Source organism: Eptesicus fuscus, chromosome 3 (genome assembly GCF_027574615.1).
Source record: "Eptesicus fuscus isolate TK198812 chromosome 3, DD_ASM_mEF_20220401, whole genome shotgun sequence".
NCBI classification, from domain to species: Eukaryota; Metazoa; Chordata; class Mammalia; order Chiroptera; family Vespertilionidae; genus Eptesicus; species Eptesicus fuscus.
Genome location: NC_072475.1, coordinates 53,548,167 through 53,562,291, shown reverse-complemented (window position 1 = coordinate 53,562,291; position 14,125 = coordinate 53,548,167). Strand labels below are relative to the sequence as shown.

The 14,125-nt window shown below is 43.0% G+C and overlaps 2 protein-coding genes across 3 annotated transcripts in view; both read left to right on the top strand.

The window, feature by feature from the left end:
- Window positions 1–5,940, top strand: part of PIGX (phosphatidylinositol glycan anchor biosynthesis class X) — a 29,105-nt gene extending 23,165 nt beyond the window's left edge. Inside the window, exons 5-7 of the mRNA XM_054709620.1 lie at window positions 22–235; window positions 3,543–3,643; window positions 5,709–5,940. Of these exons, the coding sequence (XP_054565595.1) occupies window positions 22–235; window positions 3,543–3,643; window positions 5,709–5,852 (459 nt within the window). The 3' untranslated portion in view covers window positions 5,853–5,940. The remainder of the gene's footprint in view (window positions 1–21; window positions 236–3,542; window positions 3,644–5,708) is intronic.
- A 7,025-nt stretch (window positions 5,941–12,965) lies between these two features.
- The window catches only part of PAK2 (p21 (RAC1) activated kinase 2), a 101,288-nt gene continuing 100,128 nt past the window's right edge, over window positions 12,966–14,125 (top strand). The window contains exon 1 of one of the 2 annotated variants that reach the window (XM_054713865.1): window positions 12,966–13,110. The gene's annotated coding sequence lies outside the window, so the exon portion shown is untranslated. Of the gene's footprint in view, window positions 13,266–14,125 lie in introns of both variants that reach the window. The other variant, XM_054713864.1, reaches the window with a different exon arrangement.

The window sequence follows — 14,125 nt, the reverse complement described above, 5'->3', positions numbered from 1 at the left end:
TATTTGTTTTTGTTTTGACAGGCAGTCATGGTTTCAGAAAATTTTAATATAGAAGCTCCCAATTATTTGTCCAAGGAATCTGAAGTTCTCATTTATGCCAGACAAGATTCACAGTGCATTGATTGTTTCCAAGCTTTTTTACCTGTGCACTACCGCTATCATCGGCCACATAGTAAAGATGGAGAAACCTTTATTGTGGTCAGTAACCCTGATTTACTGATGTATTGTGACCAAGGTAAGCGTTGCACATCTTTTCTGAGGGTTGAAAATAAAAATAAAGGTATGTGGCAGGTCTGAAATCAAGGGATAACAAAAGCATGTTTCTTTTTTCTTTCTTTTTAACTTTTTGGTTGTAAAATAGGGCATAGATATAGAAAAACTTCACAAATATGTAGTTTAGTGAGTTATTATAAGACAGATGTCCTTGAAATTAACACGCAGGTCAGAAATAGCACTTTGCCAGCCACTCTAGCAGCAGCTCCATGTATCATGTCTCAAACATAGCCTCCTCCTTTCTCCTAAGACTAAACCCGCTATCCTGACAATCACTTCCTTTTATTTATTTTTTAAAAATATGTTTTTATTGATTTCAGAGAGGAAGGGAGAGAGAGAGAAACATCAATGATGAGAGAGAATCATTGATTGGCTGCCTCCTGCACACCCCCTACTGGAGATTGAGCCTGCAACCCAGGCATGTGCCCTTGACCAGAATCGAACCCAGGACCCTTCAGTCTGCAGGCCGACGCTTTATCCACTGAGCTATACCAGTCGGCAAACTGAGGCTCACGAGCCACATGGTGCTCTTTGGCCCCTTGAATATGGCTCTTCCACAAAATGTCACGTGCGGGCGCGCACATACAGTGCGATTGAAACTTTGTGGCCCATGTGCAGAAGTCGGTTTTCGGCTCTCAAAAGAAATTTCAATCGTCGTACTGTTGATATTTGGCTCTGTTGACTAATGAGTTTGCTGACCACTGAGCTAGGGCAACCACTTCCTTTTATAGATATAAATTATATATACGTATAATTTATATATATTATATATATAAACATATACACTGAGTGGCCAGATTATTATGATCTCTGAACGCATAATAATCTGGCCACTCTGTGTATATCCTATATAATAAAAGGCTAATATGCAAATTGTCCCCTCGACCAAGAGTTCAACCAGCAGGCAGGCCGGCCAACCGCCCATGTCCCCTTCCCCTAGCCAGGCTGGCCGGACCCCATCCATGCACGAATTCATGCACTGGGCCTTGAATATATATATATATACATACATACATACATATGTATACACACACACACACACACACACACACACACTCTCACACACTGAGTGGCCAGATTATTATGTGTTCAGAGATCATAATAATATGGCCACTCAGTGTTTATATAAACTATACTAGAGGCCCGGTGCATGAATTTGTGCACAGGTGGGGTCCAGCCTCCCGCCCCAATGGGGGCTGATTGGGCCAGGCCGGCGGGGGCGGGGGGGTTGTGGGAGGTTGGGGGGCCAATTGGGGCCCTGATTGGGCTGGTTGGCCACCGCAGTGCGCGTCATAGCTACTGGTCATTCCAGTTGTTCTGTTGTTCCAATCACTTGGCTTTTATATATATATTCTATATAATAAAAGGCTAATATGCAAATTGTCCCCTCGGGAATTTGACCAACAGGGAGTTCGACTGTTCGCTATGATGTGTGCTGACCACTAGGGGGCGGCATGGAACGAAGGAATGCCCCGGCCGGCAGCCGGGGGAAGGAAGGCCCTGGCCAGCAGTCAGCAGCCAGAAGGCCCCGATCGGTCCTGATCGCCAGCCAGGCCCTACCCGTGCATGAATTTTGTGCACCGGGCCTCTAGTAGATATATAAAAGCCTAAGTGACCGAACAACCGGTTGACCAGTCGCTATGACATGCACTGACCACCAAGGGGCAGACACTCAACCCAGGAACTGCCCCCTGGTGGTCATTGTGCTCCCACAGTCAACCTCCCGTGGCTAGCCAACCCCCCACGGTCCCTCTCCCCGGCTGGCCACCCTAATCAGCCTCCATCACCGGCCAGGACAATGGACCCCACCTGTGCACAAATTCATGCACCGGGCTTCTAGTGTGTGTGTGTGTGTGTGTGTGCGCGCGCGCGCATACACACACACACACACACACACACACACACATTATTTCAGAGAGAGGAAGGGAGAGGGAGAAAGCTAGAAACATAAATGATGAGAGAGAATAATCTGCTGCTCCTGCATACCCCCTACTGGGCATGAGCCCACAAACCCCACATGTGCCCCAACCAGGAATTGAACTTTGATCTGGTTCATGGATCAACACTCAACCACTGAGCCACACTGGCTGGACCCTTATATTTATTTATACTTTTATCACCCAAGTATATGGGTGATATGACACACTATAGCTTCGTCTTACCCATTTAACATTTTTCTCAGAGTTGGGGTTTTGGTGATAGTAATCATGCAGTTCATGTGACCTCTTTATTTCCTGGAAATTGGCACCTGGTTCCAGGGGTGTGATTAGATTCAGGTTTGCTTCTTTTGGCAAGTGCTGTGTTCTTTTGTAAGTAGTTGTATAATATTTGGTGTGCTTCTTTTTTCAGCCATTGATCCTCATTGCCCCTTTGCTGCTTTCTGCTTATTCATGCTGATATCACAGTACTTATTGCTATTGGTGTTTTGTTTACACGTGCATGTATTTGGTGTATGAGGGTACTTTATTACCTAGTTTTCCTATAAATGTAGTCCATGAGTTTTTGGTTTTGTGAGTAATTGTTCTGTTTTTATGTGTAGATTTGAGTAGATTTTTTAAAATTTGCTTTTACCATTTTCAGTTTTTTTAGAAGGAAAACTTTAATTTAAGAAACCCCTTTCAGATTTTTGGTTCTTTGTGCCTCCACAATTGGGCTGATTTGAATGTTTGCAAAAGTTAGTAGCACTGTTACTAAAGACTGGCAGACAGGAAGTTTTTAATTCATACATTTGCTGCCATCATATATTTCATGGTGAAAAAATAAAAAAAGTGTTCAACTATGTTAGCTTTGTTCATCCAACCTAGTTTTCTGTTTCTATTAATGATACTGACTTATCTTAAATAAAGTTTGAAAATGTGTTCCCTCCTGAAAGAGCATCTGGGGTTCTGGGGTTCTTCGGGTTTTGGTCTGAAAGCTCTTTATGGGTGTGTTTACACCTGGAAATTTATTGAGTTGGATGCTTAGGACCTGTTCCCTGTTCTAAATAAGTGTTATACTTCAAGAAAAAGTTTAAATTAAAATACTTAAATAGTGGCCTCTGGTATAATGGGATTTGTTAAGAAGTCATGCACAGTCTTTGTAATTTCATAATTTCTTAGGCATTCACTTAAAACAGGCTGTTAAAATAAAACAAGAGGTGATAGATGGAGCCAAATCATGTACATTGTGTATTAAAATGTTTGAATACTCATATCCCAACATGACAAATTGGGCTAGCCTCTAGTCCAGATTAAAGTTTTGTGATATGATCTTCAACCACTTTTTCTCAGAGTTTCCAATTTTGAAGTGCTGGGCTCAGTCAAAAGTGGCGGCTCCTTGTGCTTTGAAGAATAAGGATATTTGCCAATGGAACAATATGAAATATAAATCGGTAAGTTAGTATTTTATATTTTTAGATTGTAGTATTTCATTTAAAATTCTTTCTATAATGTTTCTGCCACATTTAAGGGATTAGAATTTTATATTTTACCAATAGAAAGCTTTTTTTTTGTAATGTCATTTCTTTGCTGCAGATGACAACAGTGGTTCCTCTATATAGAACCATTTAATTTGGGGATTTATTGTTAGTCCCATGCCTCATTAGTTCAGAGCTTAAGTATAGCTGATAGGCGATTTAAAGGTGTGAAATGGCCAAGAAAAACAGTGGTATATCCATAAGGTATAAACTTTACTTTATTTAGAACTTTTTATTAATTTTTGAACAAATAAATTAGTTAATTTCATTGTATTACACAGAATAAGTGAATAAAAAGGATAATAAAACTCAAATTAGTATTATTTCAACTGTGTTAGTTTTTAGACAGTTGTCTAAGAAGTCTACAGTTTTCTTCTTACCTTCTTATGTTAACACTAGAGGCCCGGTGCACGAATTCGTGCACACGTAGGGTCCCTCAGCCTGGCTGGTGATCAAGGCCTATCGGGCTGGCCGCTGTGGGGAGGGACCATGGGAGGTTGGCGGGCCGCAAGAGGTTGGCTGTGGGAGCACACTGACCACCAAGGGGCAGCTCCTGCATTGAGCACCTGCCCCCTGGTGGTCAGTGCGCATCATAGCTACTGGTCAATGGGTCATTCCGGTCATTCAGTCGTAATGGTCGCTTAGGCTTTTATATAGATAGTCTACTTCTTTCCTCTCTTCAGAGTGGTTAAGTTTTTTTCCATTGATTTTTAAAGAAGTGAGAGGCAGGAGAGAGAGAGAGAAACATCCATGTGAAAGAGACACATGAACTGGTTGCCTCACACATACACCCCTAGTGGAGCCAGGGATCAAACCTGCAACTGAGGTACATGTCCTTGACCTGAAATCGAACTCATGAGTTGATGTTCTAACAGCCCCTCTCCTCTTCTTGGAGGTCTGGGGTGGGACTGAAAGTTCCAACTCCCTTATCACATGGTTGGCTCTATTGGCAACCAGTCCTCATCCTTAGGTGCTTTCAAAAGCTACTTCACCAACATAAAAGACACCATGCTTACTCTTAACACTTAGGAAATTCCAACAGTTTGGGGAGCTTTGAGCCAGAAAAGGAATGAAAACCAAATATGTATGTCTTATATAAAACACAATATCACACATATGTTACCATAATTTTTTTCAAACTCTAAAATACATCTGGAGAAGTACATTTAAGAGTATGTGAATGAAGAGACTGATTAGTGTTTGGTTATGATTTATTGATTTAAAAATTGGTAGTGTGCATTGCTATAAAATAAGTAATTACCCTGTTAAAATATTTTGAATTCAATTCTCTTTAAGACCATGTAACGTGAAATAAGAAGTCATACTTAAGCTATTTGATTTTTTTTTTTTTTTTTTACTTTGAGTTATAGGTGGCCATTACTAAGGTGGTGATCCTTATTAAGGCTTATTTGCTTAAGATGCCATTTTTTTTTAAGATTATAATTTTCAAATAGCACTTTGTTACAGATTGTGGTGATAAAGTAATATTTTTTGGATGTGAAGTTATAATCCAGGTATTTATAAAAAGAAGCCAAAAATAAAAATATTCCCAAATTTTAATGTTTTTTAAAAACTTATTTTTAAACCACAAAATTTCCCAAAGTTTCTAATTGAACCCTTTATCTTCAAAACCAAATAGAAAATAGAAACTAAGTTGAATCTGCAACCTCTTGTACATGGGACAACACTCAACCAACTGAGCCACACCAGCCTGGCTGGCCTGGGTTTTTAAAAAGAATATATTAAATTCTATGTAAAATATAGAAAAAGTAAAAACTAATGACAATTTAAGAATTATTGTGGGAATTGAGTCTGATTTATTTACATTAAATGTTCAATCCAAAAGAATCAGTCAAACAATAATGTTACATGTAATGTAGAATTGGCTGAAGAATATTTAAAAGCAAAAAAATAAAAATAAAGAAATAGTGGTCGTACTTAGAACATCCATTTTAAATGTCTCTAACTTCTCTCTCCACAGGTGTATAAGAATGTGACTCTACAGGTTCCAGTGGGACTGACTATACATACCACTTTAGTATGTTCTGTAACTCTGCTTATTACCATCCTGTGTTCTACTTTGATTCTTGTGGCTGTTTTCAAATATGGCCATTTCTCCCTATAAGTTTTCTGCAATTAAATGTTTTCTATAAACCTAAATAAGACCCAATCGTTTGTGATTAGAAGCATTCTTCTAGAATTGTCATTACTTTTGTCTTTTGTCTTCATTTTTGGCTAAAATTATGTCTACTGGAGGAAATTTTGGATCATTCTCAACTAATTCCAAAATTGAGTGCTCTGTTGTGTAGACATTTGATAATCTTCAAGCATCTAGTGCTAGTCGAGGAAAGTTAATTCTCTTACATTACTATTTATTTTGTGAGAAGTGATTTTTATCCTCATTTGGGTTACAAAAGTGAGTACTTTATGTATTAGAGACAAATTATTCTCATTTTGTGAATAGAAACATTTCAATTTAGGCTAAAAATTGATAAAATCATTATAAATAAGAATAAAATAAGTTAGATGAATGAGTTTATTTAAATATTAATTTTATGAGAATATTGAAGTCATCCAGAGTTTTAAAGAAAATATTAAAATAAAATAGCTAAGAAAATATTAATATCAAAATTGATTATTCCTTAAAACATTTCCATTCTTCTTTTATATGTTACATTGCTTAAAAAAAAAATCTATACTAATAAAAGGGTAATGTGCAAATTTCTCAGGATGCTCTCACAGTCACAACCAAACAGCAGGCTGCGTGGGGCAACAAGGCCAGCAGGGGCGTTAGTGAGGGCGGCCAAATGACCAAACAGCAGGCTTCGTGGGGTGACAAGGCCAGCAGGGGGGTTAGTGAGGGATGACCAAACAACTGAACAGCAGGCTGCGTGGGACGACCATGCCAGCAGGGGGAACAGGGAGGGGCAACCAGGACGGCAGAGGGGCAACCAGGCCAGCGGGGGAGGCAGTGAGGGGTGACCAGGCCAGTGGGGGGGGGGCAGTTGGGAATGACCAGGCAGGCAGGGGGGGCAGTTTGGGGCAACCAGGCCAGCAGGGGGGGGGCAGTTGGGGGCAATCAGGCAGGCAGGCAGGTGAGCAGTTAGGAGCCAGAGGTCCCAGATTGTGAGAGGGATGTCCTGGATTGGAGACGGTGCAGGTTGGGCTGAGGAGATACCCTCCCCCAGCCCACCCCCATGCCCGAATTTCGTGCACTGGGCCTCTAGTATATATATATATATGTTTTTATTGATTTCAGAGAGAGGAAAGGAGAGGGAGAGAGAGATAGAAACATCAATGTTGAGAGAATCATCCATTGGCGGCTTCCTGCATGCCTCCTACTGGGAATTGAGCCTGCAACCTTGTCATGTCTGCTGACCAGGAGTTGAACCATGACCTTCTGGTTCATAGGTCGACGCTCAACCACTGGGCAACACCAGCCGGGCTATATTGCTTTTGCTTTTTAATATATGAATTGTCAAAGGACTTGATGAGACTAAGTACTAAGATTTAGTTCTGATTTAGTACTGAATTTGTCAGGAAGACATTTCAGAAAGAGTGTATTAAGTTATACATTTGCAAAAAATCTTTTTGTATCTTCAGGTGATTTAAAAAAAAATAAGAGGTCTTGATTTAGAACCAAAAGGCTATATTAATAAATACAACTATGCTAAAAAGAATAAATTCATACAGTGTATTGTTTGTAAATAGTCTCAGAATTCTGTACATACATATATTTCATTTCTGCATTTTTAATACACCTCACATCAGCTTCTGCATTAAGTTTGTGACAAATTTGTGCTGTTCTTAGTGTATGCAAGACACTTGACTTTACTGTTTTATTCTTGTATGTAAAAAGTGAAATATGGACTTATATACAGTCTTTCCTATGTTAGATTTATAAACTGTTTTTTTAAAAAAACTTCATCCTTTTGCCAAAGTGGTGGAGAATGTAATTGATAAATCATAAATCTCAGTGAATAATGGTGTGATTTAAAGCAGTCACCAGCCCTAACTGATATGCTCAGTGGATAGAGCGTTGGCCTGGGGACTGAAGGGTCCCCGGCATGTACCTCAGTTGCAAGCTCCATCCCCGGAGGGAGGCAACCAATCCATGTGTCTCTCTCACATTGATGTTTCTCTCTGTCTCTCCCCTTCCTACTCTCTAAAAATCAATGGAAAAATATCCTCAGGTGAGGATTAACATAAAAATTAAAAAATAAAGCTTTACACTAGTATTTCCTTTTGAGACATTAATTTAGTAATTTTATATTGGGGGTAATAAGGGTTTTCAATTTTATTTAATTAGAATCTCTGCCCTCCTGTAATTAAACATTCTGTACCACATCTGTATTAAAAATAACATTGTTGATTTTTTTTTTTTGAAAAGTCTTGATTTATTGTTTTACTTTGGGAAAAAAATTAGAAAATAAAGTAAGTGCCATAAGTTAATTAAAAAATAAAAGGGCAAGCATGCCCTTCCATTTACTTAGGGCAATTTTTTTAGGGCAAGTATGTTCCAAAACCAAAACCACTAAAACCATGTTATGTTGGCATTGTTTGTTTTAAATAGATTAAAGGGATATGATATATGTTTTTATATGCTATAACTGATTTCCTAAAACATTCTGGGTTTTTTGCTTGTTTGTTTTTTGTTAATCCTCACCTGAGGACATTTTTTTTCCCCATTGATTTTTTTTAGAGAGAGGAGTAGAGACACATCCATTGGTTGTGTCTCTCCTGCACTCGGCCCTACTAGGGCTGAGGGAACTTGCAACCGATGTACATGCCCTTGACAGGAATAGAACCTGTGACCCTTTGGTCTGAGGGCCGACATTCTAACCACTGAGAAAACCGGCCAGGGCAATAGCCTGGTGTTTTTATGAGAATCTTTTATATTTTGACATGTATGGCTCGACTAGTCATACATTTCTTTTTGAAGATGTGTTTGAGAATTTAAATATTGAAAAAAGCAACCCAGTGCCATAAAGCAGAAATATTAGAAGTGTTTAAAATGACTAAAATTTGCACCCTGTCTAAATTGTGGCTTGGAACATGTTTTAGCCATTTACTCATTTATATAGCTATTCAAAAATATTAAAAAATGTGTATGTCAGTTAAGAAGACTTGGATATGACCATTCTTGCCTAATAAGTGGTTGCAGGTGACATTACTTTAAAAAATATATATATATATATAATATTATATATAACTAGAGGCCCGATGCATGAAATTCGTGCAAAGGGGCTTGGCCCTTGCACCCCAGCTTCATCCGGAAGGTCATTCGGCTGTCCGGTCTAATTAGCATATTATGCTTTTATTATTATAGATTGATTGCAGAGAGAGGACGGGAGAAGGATAGAGGGATAGAAACATCAATGATGAGAATCACTGATCGGCTGTCTCCTGCATACCCCCTACTGAGGATCAAGCCCAAAATCCAGGCATGTGCCCTGATCAGGAATCAATCTCTGACCTCCTGGTTCATGGGTCGACACAACCACTGAGCCACAGTGGCTGGGCCAAATGACATTACTTTTGATAGAACATTTCTGGTTTTGAACTCTGTATATTCTTTGGATATTTTAAAAATGAATAAGCACTTTATTTTTAAAAATCAGTTTTGTGATTATGTATATCATCTTTTTTTTTTTTAAGGCCAAGAAAAGGGGTACTGTTCTCTTGGTTATTATGATCCAGTATTTGTTTTCCTTTTGTGGTTAAAGTATTATGTTATGTTCTTTTGGGTGAAAATGACAGAGATAGGAAACCTCAACTAAGGGGGGAACAGAGATTAGAGAGAGAGAGAGAGAGAGAGTGTGTGTGTGTGTGTGTGTGTGTGTGTGTGTGTGTGTGTGTTTCTCAGCCACTCTACCAGGAATTGAGATATTTTAGCTATTTTTCATGGCGGATGGTATATACATGGCTTGGGAACTGGAAAAATCTATTGCAGCTCTAATTATTTCAGAATATGATGAGTTTAAGGATTATTCTAGTCAGATATCCTATTCATTTCAAGCCATTCACATATATTTTGGTAATTGATTCTGATTTATATGATATGGAGATAAATTAGTGTGAGGTGACCAACACCTATCTGTATTATTCCCCATACTCACAAAATATGCTATTGGCAGGTTATTGAATGTAAGAAGGTTTTGGTAGGCTGAGAGACAGTGAAATAATATGGACTAAGTATGCCCTTCAGCATTGTCCTAATCAGTGATAGGATGGTAGGTTTAGCTATCTACCTGATTTTTTGCATCTCAGACCTTACTTCTGGAATCAGTTTCTTCCTGAAGTATATATTTTTAAGGAGTTCCTTTTCCCCCCTTTTTTATTGAATTTATTGGGGTAACATTGGTTTCAGGTGTACAGTTCTGTAATACATCATATGTATTGTGTGTTCACCACCCCAAGTCAAGTCTCCTTCCATCACCATTTGTCTCCTTTACCCTCTTCTACCTCCCCCACCCCCTTTTCCTCTGGTAGTCAAGGAGTTCCCTTAGTAGGTCTCTGTTTTGTAACATATCTGTTTTTGTTTGATGATATCTTTATTTTCCCTTCACTCATATGACTAATAATTTAGCTGGGTACACACTTCTAAATTTGGTTATTTTCTCTTGGTACTTTGAAAATATTTTTTCATTGTCAACTGGCAACCCATTGTTACAATTGTTTCTTTACAGGGCATGTCTTTTCTTTCTGGTTGTTTTACCTTTGGTATTTTGCAGTTTCACTTTGATATGTTTGAAGAAGATTTATTTTACTTATCCTGGTGAGTAAAAGAGAAGACGGGAGAAAGAAACATCGATTTGTTGTTCCACTTATTCATGCATTCATCCTTGTATGTACTCTGACCAGGGATCGAGTCCACAATATTGGCATATAGGGACAATGCTCTAACCCTGTGGTCGGCAAACTGCGGCTCGCGAGCCACATGCAGCTCTTTGGCCCCTTGAGTGTGGCTCTTCTACAAAATACCACGGCCTGGGCGAGTCTATTTTGAAGAAGTGGTGTTAGAAGAAGTTTAAGTTTAAACAATTTGGCTCTCAAAAGAAATTTCAATCATTGTACTGTTGATATTTGGCTCTGTTGACTAATGCGTTTGCCGACCACTGCTCTAACCAACTGAGTACCTGGCCCGGGCCAATAATGGGATTGTTTTTAAGGTTATCTAATAATAAATAGCCATATTGCTCTTTAATTCCTTTCTCTTGTACTCTCCATATCAATTGAGGTTTTTTCTCTACACTGTAGATAAGCACAATCTGGTTACTTTTGTCCATTTCTACTGTTATTTTCTTGTATCCGTCATGATTACTGCCTCCCTAGTTCATTTCTCTTCTATTCTTGCATCTCTGTACTCCATTCTCTATGTAGCAATCTAGTGATCTTAAAGTGTAATCCAGATAGCATCACCTCCGTGCTTAAATTTAATAGCTTCTTGGAAAAAAGTCCAAAAGTTTTACCATGGCATTCAAGATCCTTCCTGACCCGAATATTGTTTACTCTAATGTTTTCATACTACACTACCCTTCTTGCCCTAAGCTTCATCTAAACAGTCGTTCTGAACTGACCTTAGCAAGCCCCTTTCTTCCTCCTTCTGCTTGGAATACTTTCTCCTGGGTGCTTCTCGTGGCTCTCTCTGTTCTCAGCTTAAATGTCACCTCCTTAAAGATGCTTTCTTTGGTCAAGCTATTCAAAACAATCTCCTCAGTTTTCCTCATACCAGATATCACTATTTTAATTATTGTTTTTTTATATTTGTGAGTGCCACAAAGGCAAAGTGACTCGTACATTCTTATGTCCCTGATGCCTTAACTGTTTCTGGTACATATTAGACACTCAAATATTTGTAGTACTAGGGTACCGGTGCACGAAATTTATGCACTGGGGAGGGGTCCCTCAGCCCAGCCTGCCCCCTCTCACAGACTGGGAGCCCTCAGGGGATGTCCTACTGATGGCTTAGGCCTGCTCCCCGTTGGGTGTGGACCTAAGCCGCAGTCTGGCCTCCCTTTGCGGGAGGCGACCAGGCTGATCTGGGGAAGGCGCCAGCCCCATCACCCCGCTGCTGCAGCCACTGCCAGTCACCGCAGCCGCCAAGGTGTTTTCATCAACACGGACTCCAGTCTCTTCACCATGAAAAAATGACAACTTTCTTTAGGCATTTTCAAGATGTGTCTTTCATAGGATATGACATTTCTTTATTTTTCTTTTTATCCTCACCTGAGGATATGTTTCCCTTGATTTTTTCCCCCTTCCCTCTGATCCCAGGCTCGGCCCCTGCCCAAGCCTAAAACCTCCACCCCAGGCTTTAGGCTTGGGAAGGGCCCCCCCACCTCCCACCCCTCCGATCACAGGCTCAGCCCCTTCCCAAGCCTAAAGCCTCCGCCCCAGGCTTTAGGCTTGGGAAGTGGGCACCCCTGCCTCTCTGATTGCAGGCTCGGCCCCAGTTGTGGGCTTAATCCCCAGTAAGGGGCATGCAGGAAGCAGCCAATTAATTTGACATATATATATATATGTATATCGAGAGAGAGAGAGAGAGAGAGAGAGAGAGAGAGAGAGAGAGAGAGAGAGAGAGAGAGACTAATATACTAGAGGCCCGGTGCACGAGATTCGTGCACTCGTTGAGTCCCTCAGCCCGGCCTGCGCCCTCTCGTAGCCCGGGAGCCCTCCTGGGCCGTCAGTCGTACATCCTTAGCGCTGCTGCAGAGGTGGGAGAGGCTCCCACCATTGCTTCTGCGCTGGCCAGCTGTGAGCCCGGCTTCTGGCTGAGCAGAGCTCCCCCTGTGGGAGTGCACTGACCACCAGGGGGCAGCTTCTGCAGTGAGCGTCTGTCCCCTGGTGGTCAGTGCGCGTCATAGCGACTGGTCCTTCCACCGTTCGGTCAATTTGCATATACCTTTCATTATATAGGATAGGATTTTTTTTTTAAGTAAAATGGATAATGGACGAATTCCCAGGAACAAATGTCCTGGAGCAGATTCATATAACAGACTTCTGTCAGCATCTTTGGTGGACAAGGAGCTGAGTGGAAGCAGTGTTGACTCAGGTGAGGGACTGGCTGCCTCTCCCTGTGAAGCGCATCCCCACACCCCAAAAGAGAGAAGCTGTACCCATCAACTACAACTCCCGGCAGCCCCCACAGAGCCCGCCCATGGGGAGGCGGTGCCCCGCCCCCGCCCCTGCCCCCGCGGAGCTCCGGGCGGGGCTGTCCCGCCCCTCTCCGCTCCCCGCCGCCGCCCTCCCCCAGGGTTGTGGCCACGCGCAGCGGCGGCGGTTGTTCCGCTTCCCCTCCAGCCGGGGCCGTCGCCATTGCCGAAGCCTCCCTGCCCTCCCCTCCCGGCGCCTGCGGGGCTCGGCTGCCGCTCGGCCTAGCGGTAGGGCGGCTGCCTCCAGCGAGGCTCCTCTTCCCGGCCCGCTCCCTCTTCCGTCCCCTCCCCGCCCCGCGCCGCGCGCTTGCCCGGGGCGGCTCCGCAGGCGCCCGGAGCTCGGACGGAGGCGCCCGGCTGGGCGGGGACCTTGCCTCGCCAGGGTAAGTGGGCAGACGGGCCGGCGCGGGGCCGTCGCTCCCCTTCCTTCTTCCTTCTCCGCGGCCTGGGCGGCCCGGGGCGCCGACCTGCCCCGCGCGGGGCCGGGACCGCCGCCACCTGCGCGCCCGGAGCCGGGCTCCCGGGGCGGCGGCTCATTGTCTGCTCCCCGGGGCTGTTTTCGTCTCCGCGTTCGCCCCAAGTGGGGAGCGGGCTGGGCCGGCGAGGGCTCCCTCTTCCTGGACTCGGTCCTGCCCTGACCGGGCGCGCCGTGGGCTCTGCCCTCTCCCCGTCCCCCTCCCCGCCTCTCAGCCTCCCTTTCTCCGTCTGCTCCGCTGTGGGACCCGACGGCTCGGGCTTCCTGACTTTTCCCGTGTCGGGGAGCCCCGGGCCTCCTCGCCGCTTCTCTGTTCACCCCAGTCTTGTTGCTCCGGCGGATTGTCACGATCCTTTACCCGGTCCCCCTAAAATCCGGTCCCTCCACAGTTCGCCCCCGTCCAAACGTGTGGTTACCCGAGGGTTGGAGGGCCTGCGCTTCCAGAACAGAACTTTGGGCTCTTCTGGTGACTTTTTTGTTTGGTCTTCAGCCAGGAGGTGATGATTTGCTTCCTTAGGTAATTTAGGTGAAGATTGGCTTTTAACCATGTTTGGCTGTCTTTAAAACAGCACCCCCACCCCCCTTCCCGCCGGTTCCTCGGCGGGCTTCACCTTTTGGCCAGTTCTTTAAAGTTCGTTCCGTAACTCAAGTGTGAGAAGCCATTGTCAGTCGCTGTGTTACTCCTCTCGCATCCTAAATTTGGTGGGAACACTCCGGTGTGACCGTGATGTTGTCTCCTCCACAGATGACGCCGACTCCCATCGACAT